Below are 17,657 nucleotides of genomic sequence, written 5' to 3' on the forward strand. Positions count from 1 at the left end.
GGAGTAGATAATTAAACAGCATATAACTCAGCTATAGCTTAATATACATGCAATTTAATTGTCTGTACCAATAGTGTGAGTAATTAGGCTACAAGTAAAGGTTTCATGTTCCGGAGGGAGAAGTACAAACTGATTCACAACTGATTATATACACGTGGAGGCCTCAGCAAGTATCCTTATGTGAAAATTTTTCTACTAAAGTTCCAATACAAGAGATCTGGTAGTAGCATTTAGGCATTTTTTTTTCTGAATTTTCAGATTACACTCTTTTATCTACTTCGCTGGTGGCGACTCATTCCGATGGCCTGTGTAGCGATTGCAACTTTGTTCCTCATTGCAAAAGTAAGTGAGACCACATGTTTTATTACCACATTGAAAATCAGCAACTGCTGTCATTTCGAGAGTATATTCTACATTATCACCAAGCCTTAGAGCGCTGATTGTATCTCAAGTTTATACAGCTTTTTTTCGATGTTTCTAATAGTTGCCTGACCGGACAGCAGGTGCCTATTAAGCCTTCCGCAGTTTAATAATTGTTGGAGCTTTGAAAAGCGCTGAAGGCATAATACGTTGATACCTGTCCGGTAAAACAGACCTTTCCGTAAAGCTAATCAACTTGTAGTTGTACCTTAGATGCTCATTTTTTTCTATAAACGCATTTACTTATCTAGAGCGGTAAGTAATCCTATAAATGCATAACGCATTTAAATATTGCGGTAACAAAAGCCTCAAAAAAGCAGGTTCCACGGACTAATTATGGTATGATTTCATAAACACTAATCGTATACAGAACATAGGTTAATTGTCATATCCGTTTTCTAGGTAGGAGACGGGCCAATATGGCAAGAGTTCATTGGTAAGGAGCTTCAGAAATGCCGTGATCATTGGTTATTGCTTATGCTGAACTTCCAAAATGTTCTACATCATGATGAGCTGGTGAGTCGTCCAAAATGCATTTAAGCAGCTAAATGAAGGTTGAAAATAGATAAACGTATTTACTAGATATACATCTGTGCCTACTTCGTTTAAGGAAAATGGCATTCTTTAGTTGTCTGACAGCTTTTTACACTGTGGTTCTAATTTTCATGTGAATTCTAGTGTATGGTTCCTTTCTGGTACATCTCTGTGGATACGCAGCTATATCTGATCTTCGTCGGGCTCGTTCTTTACACGTTCAGATCAGAGGGGTACGTCTTATTTTTGCAACTGATGGAATCAATAGATTAATTTCATACTCTATTTAACTCTGACTGTGCAGTATACTTAATCGGCGCAGGGGCAAATAAGGTTGGCCCTGTGCTTGAGATAACCAGGGGTCGTTATTTCACGTTTCGCTAATGACGTATATGACACGACAGTCAAATAAAAAAAAAGTATACGTATACGTTACTACCCAATCCAACACCCAGTAACTAATCAATCATACAACATTTTATATGCGCTAATTCGTCGTGATGTAACATTGTCAATGCTTGAATCAGTGGAAATGAGCTTTATTAGCGAACATGCATGTCCGCAGCTCGTGCAGTAAATCCACTATGTTTTATGAATCTTCAAATGCAAGAATAGATGCACGGAGGTGTCGAGAGGAAATCTGTGAGGAACCAGTAATTCTGTAACAGAGCATTAGAAAACACGAATTGTTCCATAGGCAAAAGTTTACATGGATACTTCTTCACTGAAGTAAGACTTAGGTAGGAGTTACACCCAGAAGAAAAGTGTTTAGTTGTATTAATGTATAAATCAGACATAGACAGGACTAAAATCTATTACTATCACTTCCATGCTATGTTCGCGCACAAGTCGTTCCATAGAATTTTAGATGTTCTCGCATGAATTGTTCCATAGAGAGTAATGCCCTTCAACATGTTAAACCCAACAAGTTACATATTTGTTAGACCATCTCTTTAGTTCTTTGAGGTGGCTCAAGAACGTTTACCGTTAGTGGTGTAGATGCGGCTAATTTTTCTATGCATGTATTCGTTCGGTTGTATAATCACACCGTCTCAAGCAGAACCTATCGTCGAGGCTTCGTGGCTATGGCTGCCATCTCATTAGTCGGCATAATAATTTTGGTTGTCCAGAATTTCGTCAATGAGTATCACCCAACGGCGCTCTACGTCGCTGGAGATCTGACGTAAGTTTTTGTTGTTTTACTTAACTTTCTTTGAGGCAATATATACACGAGTCAATTTGTGTGAACGAGAACTGTACATGCATACACCCGCAGTGTACAGCTACCATTTCATATTTGTCAAATATTTTATTTTTTATTAAAAATTAATCGTTACTATATAGTAGGTCATATTCCGTTGTTGAGATATTGCCTTCAAGAAATTTTGCCTTAACCAGAGTAGAGAAACACGTTTCAATACAAATTACACAACATCTGCACTAGTTATATATTCAGGCTGGGCGCGTTTTTTATGTGCATCTAATGCATATCTAATGATCTGCTATTTATCATAGAAAAACAGTATGGCTTTGAACTAATTCTGTAACATATATAGCCTTCGTTTTGATGCTAGCGAGTGGTGTTTACGATGGCGACGCTAATGGAATTTGAATGTTTCAAGTTTGCCGCTGATCAAATTAGCATAATTTGCTCAAATTGTCGAAATTAAACCGATCCCGTTGCCCGACACTCACTTTAGCGTTCCTGTGAAACTACTGCACTTCCATATATCAAAGCAATGGTCTGTCTATAAGCAGCCCGTACGGCGGTAACCATTAGAGCGGAACTACAGGATGAGTTTTTTTTCCCAGCGCAGGGCACTAAGTGAATAAATTATGTCATAACTATTCCTTGCCGCTTTTTTGGCATCCCCAGGCCTAGCGGCACGCCAGCACTTCAGTAGCGTGCTGTGTTTTGAAACTGTGACACCCGGGAAATTCAGTTTACATGACAACGTTGAATGGTTACTACATGGTCAGGAGGCCAACTTGTCTACGATATATTTTTTTTCTTAATATAATTTTAAAGCATGACTAAAGACGTTGTCCACCTGTATCATTTGAATAAAAATAATTTTCATACAACCAGAATAATCTAAAAGAGAAAAGATGTGTTGTAAGGTAGCCTTCAAATGAATATCATAACGTAAAGATACATAGATAAAAATACAAGCAGCTTTTCACCATTAAACATGGACTACAATGCCACGTTTGGCTAGGGATTGCGCTTAGGTTAGGAATTAAGCAAAGCTTATTAACCCTTATTAACTAGGTGTGAGTCGAAATTCAAATCGTACTATTATTGGGCATCAAATACCCACAACCAGTAGAATATTCAAATACGTTGTTATTGTTAGGGAATAGAGTGAAAACATTCACACAGATTTATTAATTTTTTGGGTTGGTATTCACCTTTCGAGTTCGCCCCAAGTAGGTACCGTGTTTTGGGAACTATCAATATTAATACCTATTGGAATAATGTAATTGGCTTTTTCATAGTCCTTCGTCGTTGTTTGGAAAGGAAATACACAAAGACAATATATCCGCTTTCAGACTTCTGCTTTGAACCGGTCGTCGATAGGCTCGAACGTTCGTAATCCGAGACAGCGTGAAGCCTAGCATGAAAAAACATTTTAGCAAACCTTTATAAACAAATATTTTTGCTCTTCGCACGCTACTATTCTACTTGAGCATTGCTTCCGAAGGCCAAGCCCGCACAGCAAGAAATCAAAGTGCTTTCATATCCACGCTATTTTACGTACCTTTAAGTTTGACAAGCAACGACGTTCGAAACGCGCGATCACAGGGACATGTCAGATATGTTATACTGTAAGAGTCAGTTGCAAGTCTTCTTTCTGTCTAGGACCTTTACTTCGTTAATTTCCAATAATATGACTCACTTCGATAAACGAAGTCGATATCTATTATTTCGGCTTCGCCGTGTTTCGAATGCCGGCAGTGAGATCCCTTTTTTAAATACCACTAAATCCTATGAGTTGTGTTTGTTGAGGCCTGCCCGAGAGTTCAACTGTCCCCTTTACGTCGAGGATTGTTGCGAAATACCCTTTGTACATTGCCAGTGCCAATCTTGTTCAGAGATAACTTTTTCTTACCGTGAAAAGAATTAGTTGCATATGATCAGTGTGTTGACAATGGCACTTACATTAACGGCGTTCATGTGGGTTATTCCCTTTACCGTATTCCCCCTTCAAACAGGCGATTTATGGCAATAGTGCAATTGACCCCTATCTGTACAGAGGGCTCTTGAGGCTACCGGGTCAAATCTTAGCGCAATAAAGAAACCCTCAGTTCATCGTCACCGCTTCTTACGATCGTTTAGAAGCTGGTGTCCGTGATTAGATAGTGATATTCAGCAAAAAAGCGCTAAAACCAGTATCAGCAAAATACTGCTGTCAAATGTTTTTCATCGGTTTTAGCTCCTATACTATCTTCACTGTCTTACCTACAGCTGAGCCAGTAGTGACGAAGATCGTGTTGACTCTTGAACAATTTTTCGGTCACATGATTTGGTTCCACTGAGAAATTGAACAAACTGACCTGGTCAGACGGAGATGCAAATGAACACTAAATAAACTGTGTAAGTAGTAAATTTCAAAGGTCTGACCGATCTGATAATTAAGCTCTTCCGAACAATTGCTTCTAACGACGAATTTGGTGAAATTGACTCTGCCACTTGTTTTTTTTAGTTTCACAACGGCGATGCTTTCGATGACCTACATGCAGCCATGGGTGCACTTCGGCCCATTTACAGTCGGTGTGTTTTCCTGCTGGCTCTATCTGAAACATCGGGATATCGCAATCTCCAAGGTAAAGCCTTTTACGACAGCTATGTAGGTAAAACTCTATAGATACAAGGTGCGTACTGCGCATTATAAGACAAACATTTTTTAATTAATTTTAATTTTTCTTCGCCACGTAAATAACACATTATATATTCAAGTTATGTAACTTGTGTGTATATAAATTTTTTTGTCGTCGCTTTTCTATCAATATTTATGTAGTTTTCTTAGTAATGCTGCACAGTACATAAGAGTATAGCATTCAAAGTCGAAACCGTATATTAACATCGTGTATAGGTAGATTCAAACATTCCTAAATATTCATGCACTTACTCATAGTACACAAATAGTCAATGTGATACGACATAAATGCCCATGTTCCATGCTGAGGCCACCAAAATTAGCCAAGTAGTTCGTATAATAAGTAGGACCGATTCGATCAGATGACTGCAAGCATGCTACGCTGAAAAATTGGTCTGACCGTTTCTCTTAGGTGAGCCAGTTCAACACAACTTGCCTTTAGCTGGCTAATATATCCATAGCAGACCATACTTTGAGGTTTAGTTTCAAGCGATTACTCAAAACTCTAGCCAGAATAAGGTCGTAGGACCGAACAAAGACACCAGTCCTTGTTGAATTATCTGCTCAACGATACTTGTTCGGTTAATAACATGTACGTGTAAAAAGATACCGGTGGTAAACAATCGATGGTGACGCGAGTATGATACTGCGGACTTAACAGCCGATTCTCTATGAAGTGGCAACTTCGTAAAAGTGGAACATACAAACACGTGAATGAATGGGGTCATTTACAAGCGCGCTGACCCGTAAGTAAGGCGGGGGCGGGGCAGCGTTCAAAATAATATGACAGTCATCAGCGCTCTATATAGCGATAGTATTTTCCGGGATTCAATGTAAGCAGATGTCTAGCAGACTATACAACAAAACTCATTGGCGTTTCAGTTTCTTAACTAAGCGCTGTTAGTACAGATAGAATTTAATAATAACAATAGTAAAAAGACATCCACGACAATTGCAATCAACGGAAGGTTAGCATTTATTTTAACGAATATTGATTGCTTTTAACACTGCATACTTTGTTGGATCAACTATTGTCCCGCTTGCATGTAATCGCTGGCAACGTGTAGACTGTTGAGATACTGGGTTGGGCGTTCGCGACAAGCTTGATGCTTACGGTGCTTTTCGTGACGAAAAACTGGGGGGCAGGCGAACTACCTTCGCAGTGGATCTCTGCACTCTATGCGTCCACCCATCGTTCCCTGTGGGCCGGTGGACTCGCCTGGGTAGTCTTTGCTTGCACAACCGGACGTGGCGGTAGGTTGATGCCCGTGCTGATTTGGCACCTATTTAAACCTACAGATTACTTTCTAGCTACTAAAGAAGCACTTACTGTGTAAGCTAGTTTACTTTTGTTAAATTATTCTACCTTAATATGAATAGCGATAGAAGCAATTGTAGATACGGGGATTTCTTGGGCTGAAGATGAAGCTGTATTTAATTCATTTAATTCATACCGGATCAATAATATAGCATTTTCTTCAACTTGTATCATTTTAACGTTCACGAAATTTGACGCGATTTTACAGGTATAGTGAATTCGATCCTTGGTTACCAGGCGTTAGTTCCAATTTCACGTCTCTCGTATGCCATGTACGTGATGCATGTGCCGTTGATTTGGCACAGAATGTGGACCATTGACGAACGCACGCATATAACATTTATGCCCCAGGTATAATATTAGCGAAGTGCCTAGCATGGCGAAATAGTAGATTCTTGTAAATGCGTCCATATATTACGTACTCAGTGGACGTATCTGCGGCTGAAGTGTGCACTACAAACAAAGAAATGATTAATACTACATGTACTCATATAACACTGAAGATGAATTTAGTATATATACCTAGCATAATCAGAAGCAGTGTCCTTATGAATTCAAAGAAACGTTCCGATTTTTGTTTGTAAAATAACTACTTTGCTAAATATTCAAACGTCTTGTGTTTGGGAAATTATATTCGATATGCCCTAGATCATAATTAACACGACTAATATAGGTAATTGACTTTTTTTTCTTTGTCTTCTTCGCCTACGGGACAATTGATAACATGTGTTTTTTAGTTTTTGTTGGCACATCTTACATACAGAGTTTTCCCGTCGTATCTCACTTTTCAGTTCTATAATGGAATGGGCAGCTTCGTACTGACTTTTGCTGCGGCGCTTTTGGCCACGGTGTTCTGTGAGAGAACCATTCTGTTCCTCAAGGAGGTCGTTATGGGCGAAAGCAACGAAACCAAACGGGGACTCAAGACCACTAAGCAAGATGAGACCATAGTAAATGACGAACGCTGCTACATGGAAAAGAATTTAAACAAAAATTTACATCTCAGTGGCATTGTAAGTCTGTTTCCTCTTCGATGTTTTTGTGCTTGCTGAGCAAAGCGTTTAATATAATTTAACTTGAAAGGCTTACGATATATTTCATCGTTTAAGCTAAACAAAAACGACTGGCACGTCCAATATACTGGGCAGTAACGCGTCACCAAGCTGCGTGTTTGGGCATTTAAAAGAATCATATTCCTATTATTATTGCAAATATCCCATATTATTGCAAATAAATACAAATAAAATATAAAATAGTTAATCGTAGAGCGTAATCTATTTATAAATGCCCGTAGGCAAAAGAGTCAAAGGATGCGAGCGAGCCAGCCCTCTTTTAACGTTGTTAATATGCTCATCTATAATCGAAAATTAAGCACCAAATTATTACGTTAAAGGGTACCGGGCCTTCCTGTAAGTGTTTCGAGTTTTACGTTTGCTACTATTAAGATGGCTGGCTTTTCTAGCACGAAACGAACTGTATATACGCCCCGTGTCAAGCTTCCATTAACTCCATGTAAATTTTGTAGACAAACACATTCCGCTACACCATCACACCCTATATGTATAAAGTACGTTGCTAACTACCTGCATCTATTGGATGGGAACTGTTGCATGAAAACGGCAATTAATGCATCCGGCTTTGCCGTCTAACAGAAATCTGATTCAGCGAAAGACTGATATTTTTAGATATTTTTGAAGAAATGAAGATACTTCAAATGCCGATACAGATATACGCTAGGATTATATTTTTTTCTTAAATCACACTGACTGCACCCAAGATATTTATATTGAAAATGTAGCTTGCATGTTTCTATTCTGCTCTGATTATAGGAGAGTCGCAAGGAACCCGCTGTTGAACTTCGAACAACCCGCCGTATTAACGACGAGCTCGGACAAATGCACATCGCATTTGCGCGGGACCTTAGCAGTTCGATAGAAGTGAATCGCCACGGTGACACTAATGGTGATACCTGTCGTAGCAATTACAATGTCGCGATTCATCTCTAAACCGCTCCTCCGTCATCTCTGTCCTTCCCATCTGCATGGATCACTATCAACAAATGGAACGTGTTGTAAACCTCTATAGGAGAGCCGATACCAGTAGCGACGAAATCAGAGCAAAGCGTGACATATATATCAATATGGGTTCACCCCTCTATTCAAGGGGATGCGAAAACTAGTATGTGCACTCTACAAAGAAGACGACCCACAGGACGAGTTCAGCTCAGATGATTGAAACCATCAAAAAACTTTGGACTCATTATCTACACGATCAAGATTTTAGCAGCACGTTTATTTACAACGACAACACTATAAGAACTGAAGACATGATTCTATATATATTTGCTCATATTACTGTAAATATACGCTAGGAATGGCGCACCTGTCACTGATGTCATTAACTCAAGAACGATGAGTGTAGGAAACAAGCGACTTTTGTTGACATGGTCAATCGAATGGCTGCTCGGATGGTAGAAGACGAAGGCGACAAAACGCTTTGCCTACGCGCCAGTATCCATAATCTATTGTATATGGGCTCGTGGTTGGGCGAATCCATACACGAATGTGTACTTTGAAGATACACTGTTGATCAGTTTTGGTTTTTCATTATTTTTTATTAATTTTATTGTAATAAAACCTTCACTCACTTGTCAAATCCTGACGGGGTGGCCACAGTTGTTAAACGTATAGTATATAGTTCTGAAGAGATTTCAGACTGTCTGACGCACATACGTCGCCAACGGGTGACGGTGCTTAGTATGAGACTCGCAAAGCCGGATTACTTCCTTTCAAGAATATCGGAACATCATTAGTTAAGCTAGTCTAAAAAAGCTCTGAATTAACACACTCTATAGATAACACAATGTTTTTGTTTCCTGATCGTTTTTTAACCAATGGTATGATATTACAGGTAATTTACAGATCTAGACGTTTTAGCTATAATACATAGAGGCGGAATCATAAGCCAACATGATTTTGGAATACTTTTGTAGAAGAACAAAGCCGTTGGATACTCACTTACCAAACATTCTGCCAACTGGGCCTATATAGCCTACACAGCCAGTCTACTTATTCTAATTAATATATAACAATATGTAGTACTGGACAAAGAATGGAAAAATAGGTTCAATCATTACCATCAGTCGACTGAAAAAAAAATAGCAATGTTATACCACGAAGATGGGTATGATACTTTTTTCTAATCCAAAGTATTAGCCGATTATCTAAAGGCCGTTCGACTATCAGATTTTCTTTTAACATACATATAGTTAATACTACTTGTCAGAAAACGGTCAAATGACTTCATTTATACCCGTATTTATATCTTCATTAATTATGCGCTGATGACTTGAAATGGAATACGTGAATTGAAGGCATACATTTCTTGTCTATAATCGCCGCGTATCTGGGGTGACAAAATTACTAATTTTGTGGTCGTACGCAAATGTATTGTACTGGTCCATATCCAGCTTTTACATATATTTTTAATTTTAAGTAAGCATGTCTGGTTGTCTAGAGATCTAGAAGGGATTAAAGCTGAATTGGCATCGTTTCAAAACGATCAGTACTTCTATGTGGTCGCTGAATGTCAAAACCTATGGCTACCGATTTACTTGGCATTTCTTGCATCTTATACGATCGAAAAGCAACAAAAAATCGTAATTCATGTTCTTACCAAACCCCACTTATCAACGGCATCATCCCAAGCTATTTTATCTATACAGTTAAAGGTAGATAAAGCAAATTTCATATGGAATATCTCACTGTGGTTTGTTTTTTATGTAAGTTATATAACCCAGTCACTTAACAAAAATCCGCCAATTCCAGTATGCCAAGAGGTGACTTAGATTTATGAAATCTTAAACAATTTTACTTTATTAGGACATGTTAATAAATTTGTGGGCCTGATCGACTGCTTTTAGTGCAGACATTGATGTCTGCCCTACGATTAGTCGATCAGGCCCGTGTATCAATATTACTATTTACCTTCCCATTGGAACATGTGTTATTCTCTAGGTGAATCGCCAAAGAATGACATTAGATAATGATAATGATGAGGATGAAAATAACAATGAACGTAATATTTTTTAGTACCGACAGTGTTAAGTGTCTTAGTAATATGTGCGTAACCTCTGGTTACGCTGTTCTTCGTGGTTAAGTGCTCAATAGTGCAGCTTCGAGGTATTTTTTGACCAACAGTATGCTCTTTATTCAAAGCGTTATGACGGTCATTGGAGAGTTGGTTCCGACAAGTTTGTTGTGTTCCACCTATCTTCTTTTTTGATCGTGGTAGTCCAAAAAGAGAGATTTGATTCGACCCAGATTTGGGGGTACGCAGGCTTTATGGCAATATTTGTGAAGACATTTCATGGTACCCTCCATCGAAATGTTTCATTGATTTATGATGAGATTCCAACTGCAACATTGTTATAATAAAACTTCCTTCTTTTCAACAATATATCTCATCGTAAAAATTTCTTTCAGTTTTCAGGGTCGGGTTCCTTTTTAGGTCCTTGCATTGTTTTTCTTTGTCAGCAGCTTTTGACAATATTCGGTGCCATTCCTACAGTTCTAATACAGTTTAATACTAGTCTTGAAAAATCCATCTCCAATACGGGTGCGTGAAGTCGTCTATTCTCGTGTCCGTAGCATGTCATAGCAAGTAATGCTGTCTACGCTTTTTAAAATCATAATTCATACACCTATATTAAAAAATGACATGACACAAAAGGACTTACAACGTTTTACAGCCTGCGAGTTCGCGGTCGAAGCGATTGCTTCACTCGCAATTCTAACCCAAAGGTCCAACCGTTGAACAGCAACGCGCTCTCACCCTTGTATTCTCTACGCCAACTTTACATACATATGGATCACAGCGTACAGTACAAACTACTGGTGATAACTCAAGTACTTTATAGTCAATAAGAAATCATAAATTTTAATTTTTCACTGCCACTAATACCTATCGTGACAGTAAAAAGCCCAGGTAGGACACCTGTTTCTCCAGGCACACTTTAATACAATAAGTTGATGCAATCCATCCTTATCTCTTGTGTCGTCAATTGCAGCGTAAACAAGACTATTCTGAAACATATTGCATTCGTTTCCCTCAACTGGGTTCAAACACTTTGAGACATCTGCTCAGATTTTAATATGTATCTAACACCTTCTACATACACGATATTATTCGTAAATCGCTTGCAGCTGTATAAGATAAAAATGTATTGCGCTAATAAAAATTGTTCTCTCCCATTTCTGCTTGAAATAAATGAGCAGATCGGGCAGTGCCTACACTATATAGCATATAGGAAAATCATGGGATTACAAATAGATAAGCAAGATTCATTTGAGTAAAATGTAACTTAATTGTGATTGTAACTTGAAAAACGAAAAAGTATAGAAGATGAGGTGATGCAACAAAGAACGGCACTAATGTAAAGACAATGGGTCACAACCACCTACAATAGTCATCGTAGGTGCAGGGTATAAGTGCAATATAATCGTGTTATAATGTAACAATATAGCGAGGCCAAACTGATCTATTGTCATTATTGAGGAGGAATTTAATAAATCAACCAAGTGTAACCCCTATATCAGAGAACAACTTATAACATTATTAGTTTTGCTGTTTCTACATAACCACTTTAACTGCTTATCACCGTTCTCTCAACAAACAAGTCAATCTCAGTGTTTAATAAAGACTTGACGAAGTTTTAAGTCAAACACTATTTGTTTACAATGGCATTATTTCAACACACGGAAAAATCATAAGTCGGAAGAAATTATATTGTTATATTATGACAATGACATCTGCTGTTCTGTTATGTATTTTCGGCAAGAACGGTTGGTCGGACATGGCATTTTTTATTCAGTGATACATCACTTTAAACTTCATTGGGTAAGTTACGATCTAGTGCCTCATATGCATTTTATTTGGCGTACGATCAGGAATTCAGTAGAATTGCCATACAAGGCTTGCTCCATTGCTTACAGCAATAACTAAAGAAATCAAAATTTCGTTGAAAAAATTTAAAACGAATTTAACGTAAATTTTATGAAAAAGAACAACTATAATTTCCTTGGTTGCAATGGACAATATTTAATAGAATGCTGAAGTTAAATATCACATATATATATATATATATATATATATATTTTTTTTTTAGCTGATAGAAATTATTTTGATTTCTTTTAACTACGATTCAATGAACTAGAATTCGACTACATGGACGTTCTAACAGAACTTATAACCATACCACATGACGTGCAATTAATCATATATAACGTATATGGTTATATAAATTGTAGAGAGACGTGAGCTCTAACGTAAATTGTTCGTTAGCATTTATGTTAGCAAACACAACACGTAGATTATAAAAATATTAAATGTGCGCACATTAGCGATAGTTCAGATTGGCATTTGTTTTTACACCCGGTTACATGGTAGAGGAGGGGTAGATAGAGACCAGCATGCTATATGGAATGATTTCCCATACAGAACAATAACGTGAAATCCCCGTCGTGTAAACGAACGATGATCGCTTGGAAAAGATTATGCTACGCTTTTTGGCATTTTCTTTTATAAATAATTCCTGAGTTCTTTTTTTTTTAATAAATATATCTAAATATATTGCGTTCCGTTTGAGAAGCAAAATGTTTACTTTTCAGGTGCGAATACTAGATGCAGAGTAATGTAATGGCCGGCACAAAATCGAACCTTGACAACTAATCATAAGATTGATTTGAATTATTACTTACATTTTACTGCCTCTGCTACTCAGAGTCAATAACAAAATCACACTGTTGATACCGCATAAAATCAAAAAGTGACATTGAACGAGGTCCTCCCGGCGGATGGTTTTGACAATGTTGGCAAGCGCTCGAAAGACATGCCGATATTTTCTCCATATTGTGTTATATTCTGGTAGATTTACCAACCGGAAATCAGATTTTGCATGTGCTATTTCCTTTTTCGTTAAGTAAATTTCAATGAAGCGTTACCATTCAATAACAGGTTGAAAAACTTGCAGGGTTTTTTGCGCAAACTCATGATAATTTTGAAATCTTCAAAATACGCCATATCTCTTATTTTCATTTTCGTATGGCTGAACTAAAATCCCTCGATAATGCTAGTACTGATCCGTTTGTGTGTTCGAAAGGATTTTGCATTTACATTTCTTTGTTTAGCCGAGACAGCGCTAAATAAGAATCTATTCAAATTTTAGTCCAACGCCTTTTATATTATTATAGTTTCTGTTCGTACGAGTAGCGACTTTACCTATTATTTGTTGCCGTTGTTGTCCCCGTTCGGCGTTTAGAAATACAAGCTCATGCAGGTGTGTTGTTTAAACATGGTTTTGTTCAGACAAGAATCGAGCGATTAAGCACAACTATCGTGTAGGGACACCGAGGAAAGAGACGAAAATAGGCAGCTCTACCATCTTTAGACGAGAGACTCGCGGGTAGAACGTTTTGTAATCCCAAGGCCTTTCTGCTTATGACGGTCCTAAGGGAATCAGTTTTACCATGGATTGTCTTGCTTTACATATCTTCACAATTTTTTATTCTATACGACATATGAAAAGTGGTCCACCCTTCTTTTATTTTGTCTTTGCACCGAGTTATTTAAAACATGTGACTCTAGCAAATTCGAAGCAGGTGCTTAAAACCTTTTCCGAAATATTCATCATTAGTTGCCTGTTTATATACAATCTCCATATCGTTTTGCTATACACTCGATGCTTTTCGTAGCATCTACGGTCTCTACACTATCCTGCACGCTTCGGAAGGCTCATTTCTTCTGGAGCAGGCATCATCTTACAAAAAAAAAGCAGCGTACCTCACAAAACTTTTAATATACATCAAACAAAACGAACGTACTTCGTCCTAGCATAGGATGCAATTAGATTTTCAGCCTAGTCATCCAAACCTTCGGGGAATCACTTTACATCCAGCCTACTTTTCCACATAAATTATATGGGAAAATAATTCATACAGTCATCTCTTCGATATGCGTCGCAATGGACACGTAAATAGATGAAGTTCACCAAAAACGACAAGTCGTGATTCATATAGATGTCGCTTGTTTGTGCTTCTCCCAGCACTAGACGTGATATAAACGGTGGTACAACGACGGCGTACCCTTGGAGGCAATTCGATCATCCATAGGATAGAATTCCGCAAATCTTTAAAGAAAATATTATTTTTCTGCACACAATGTACTTGCTGCGTCACCGGTTCGTTACAGAACGTGTAGGTATTGAGCGTTGCTCTACTGATGAACTCCACACTGATGTTGCCGCCACAAAGAGGGAAAGACCGTTCGAGGGCACAATTGTAACTTGTCTAACAAAAAATCTTTGGTAAGACACGTGTGAACTGTATGTTAGCTTTTGGGGACAGATATAATCCACATGCCACATCGTTAACCACATGGTATAGTGTTCAGCGGCTGTTCTAAACGTCAGACGCGAAGTATTTAGGTATGATGAGTGTGACCTTGTGGTAGTGCAGTGAAAACGTGTCTACCTAGAAAACTTTGGGGCATGTTGTGATCTAGATTCGAAACCGAAAACACGCTTCGCTTTATGCTAGAAGGGATCGTTCGTCATCTAAAACAATAGTACTAAACTAACGAAGTAGCAGGCGTAAAACTTGAAAGATATTTGATAAAACAGCGCAAGACCTCGATTAATCAAGCGGCGTTTGGTTGTCACAGCCACTGGCTATGAACTGTAGTCGCCTAACGTGTTGCTCACGAAGTTACCGTCCTTCATCAAATCAAGTCTAAGACACTTCGAGTTATTCAAGAACCCTTCAAAATACCATAAAAATTGCTGTAGTTGTCTGAGTAAAATGTGTGCAATGGCGACGCATCTACCATTTTAGGGACATGAGATGGCCTAGGTTCTGGAAATTTTGTGCACCTATCCTCTCCAGAAAGGGATATTAGTACCAAAAAAATATTCAGACAGGGAGGCCTTTTCAGATCACTGAGTTGTCTTTTTAACACCTTGTATAGGTAATTATGGCTTGCCGGATCGAATACACTGAGCAACAGAGAACAGTCCTCGAACAATATTACAAACAAAGCCGCGCTCTGTGCGTTAAAAGAAGAGAAATTATCGCACAAGTCATCGGCTGTAGCACGGTACAGGTAAACACTTGGTTTCAAAACCGTCGAGCAAGAGACAAAAAAGAAGCGAAGATCCAAGAACGCAAATTAGGGTACTGCGTAGCGTCGGACCGGATCTTGGGAAAAGCGCATCAGCACCCTGCGCTAATCACGTCCCATTTTGATGCTCTACTATTTAATCCTGAAGCAGAAGTGATTCAATTCAGAATAACTCAAGAGGTAGTCACAGAAAAGGACCATGCTCATCTACGCCAAAAGAAAATAGACGCTTTCTTTGAAGGTTGTCCAGAACTTCCAGACGAGATCCTGGATAGTCTTGTTTGTCTTGTTTACCTCCCAGGATGTAAGACAGATTTTGCCAAATAGCTCTGGTATATTTACATTTTACAATGTTAACATTTATACTTAACGTTATTGTGTATATAATAATTGTATCGTACTTGCACTAGTTATGGCTGTAAAATATTTATGTGGTTTACATAAAATTTGCGCTATCCGGAGTAGGTACAGTTTTTCTAAATATTAAAAAGAAGAGGTGGTTTACTTTGGCTTCAAAATACAGACTGCCATCTGAATCTGTGATAAATAATAAATAATGCGTACACAGTTCAATACATTTTTTCTGCCTTGTTTTATTCAATAGGAATACTAGGTAGACTTTGGGTCGCGACGGAGCCATCATCAGAGAAAAAAAATGGCTTTGAAATACACAAGCTGTGGATGCGTACTCTTAAAGTATGCTAGATATTGATATGCTATTTAGTTTGAAGCTCACTTTATTAATAATTTCGCTGCTAATCATTATGTTTATAACGAGCATGGGTTTGATATAGAGCCGTCGATGGTGTTTGGCATCAGCAGGCTGCATAAACCTATACAAAAGCATATGAATGATTACATTCACTTATGTATAGTCCTTAACTTGTTAAATATAACAAATGTGATATCTTTCAAAAAACTTATATATGATTAAAAAAACATCTAAACTTAATAAAACAGGTGGAGAGTTTGCCTGTTTTAGTATATAGAAGCTGTTGACTTCTGATAAAATCGTTTAGTACCTACAACTCTGTGGATATAGTGTGGTCCAAATATTGTTTTTCAACTTATTTAGCACATTTTTCATGCCCAGCAGGAAATCATATAGATCATCCGCACTAATTCAAGCGAGAATGTCTATGATTACGCATGCTAACTCCGATGTCTAGAGGTCTATGTATAACGACAGAGCATTCTCAAAGCCAGACCGATTTGGCAGATCCTCTAGTTTACCTTGAATCATGGCCGCATTTGTCTCCGCTTGGCGCTTTTGCTAGAATCTTCTCACGAGAAGAGCGGCAATTTTTGAATCAGTTGTTTACATGATCCGCTGCCCAGTCTATTGAAGAGGCTATCGCCATCTTTCAGGAGGCACGAAGATTCCGGTCTTCTACAAAGTAAGCTACTTGTCTTTGTGTGATCGAAAATTTTTTCACAGCTGTAGTTATTTAACAGTTTTGTTGAACCCAATCAGTTTTCTAAAATGAAAGTGGAAAGACACACTGTGGTCAACTCAGAGAGCAGACCGCCGAAAAACGTTTTTTTTTCTAAGGCTCGAACGATATTGAGTAGTGTGAAGAATAGAATTCTGCTCGAATTATTTAAATTCGAAGGAACAGATGTACAACGTTCTTCACAAAGACTGGGAGTGACGCCTTTTAAATTGATTTTTCTTAAAAAGACTTGGCCGTCAGGGACATCCTTGGTGAACTTAAAACATAGCCACTTCAACAAAGCATAGCTATTTTAAAAATCTCTAGACTTATAAATGAATAAAATGGCTGTAAACAATGAAGAACACGCGTTCAATTTTGCGTTATATTTATAACGTAATATATAGAATATATATAGGATCTAATATAATATACAGAATATTATCTGCGTCGAAAAAGTCGATTTCAATCAATTCTGAGTTACTCCAAACTAGGTGCAGTTGAACTTATAGAAAATACCTGAATTATCTTTAAATAACTCATTGGTTACGCGCTCTCTAATCATTCAATTATTTATATGTATTTATAACCCGTAGGTATACTATTTCTGGCTGTTTCGAAAGCTTGTCGAGCAGGCCAACGTTTCTAGAACACTAATCGTTTTCAGATTTTAGTCCACCAAAATTCTAGCTTATTACACCACAGAAAGCTCCATGGATTATCGTGCCGCGAGGAACAAGTAAATTTTGTTTCATTTGTGAGATACTTGATTGTGGCTCGCAGGGAGTGGGAATGCGACGTCGATTTTACATCAACATTCTGAAACTTCTAATGTAGCACGGCTAGCTTCAAGGCGTACTGTTCCTTCTACTGTTGTTTTTTTTATAAAGCACAGTT

The 17,657-nt window shown here is 38.0% G+C and overlaps 1 protein-coding gene across 2 annotated transcripts; it reads left to right on the top strand.

The window, feature by feature from the left end:
• Positions 1-258: 258 nt before the first annotated feature.
• LOC111271872 (nose resistant to fluoxetine protein 6) lies at positions 259-15,904 on the top strand (the record flags this gene model as incomplete). Of its 2 annotated transcripts, XM_022852887.2 has the most annotated exon segments (10): positions 259-342; positions 823-936; positions 1,099-1,187; positions 2,015-2,137; positions 4,662-4,782; positions 5,903-6,089; positions 6,362-6,504; positions 6,945-7,166; positions 7,983-14,405; positions 15,175-15,904. In XM_022852887.2, coding segments are annotated over 9 exon segments (1,260 nt in total), but the record flags the coding sequence as incomplete, so codon positions are not given.
• Between the last annotated feature and the right edge of the window lie 1,753 nt (positions 15,905-17,657).

The sequence above is a fragment of the Varroa jacobsoni genome, unplaced genomic scaffold (genome assembly GCF_002532875.2).
Source record: "Varroa jacobsoni isolate VJ856 unplaced genomic scaffold, vjacob_1.0 contig01198, whole genome shotgun sequence".
Lineage (NCBI taxonomy): Eukaryota > Metazoa > Arthropoda > Arachnida > Mesostigmata > Varroidae > Varroa > Varroa jacobsoni.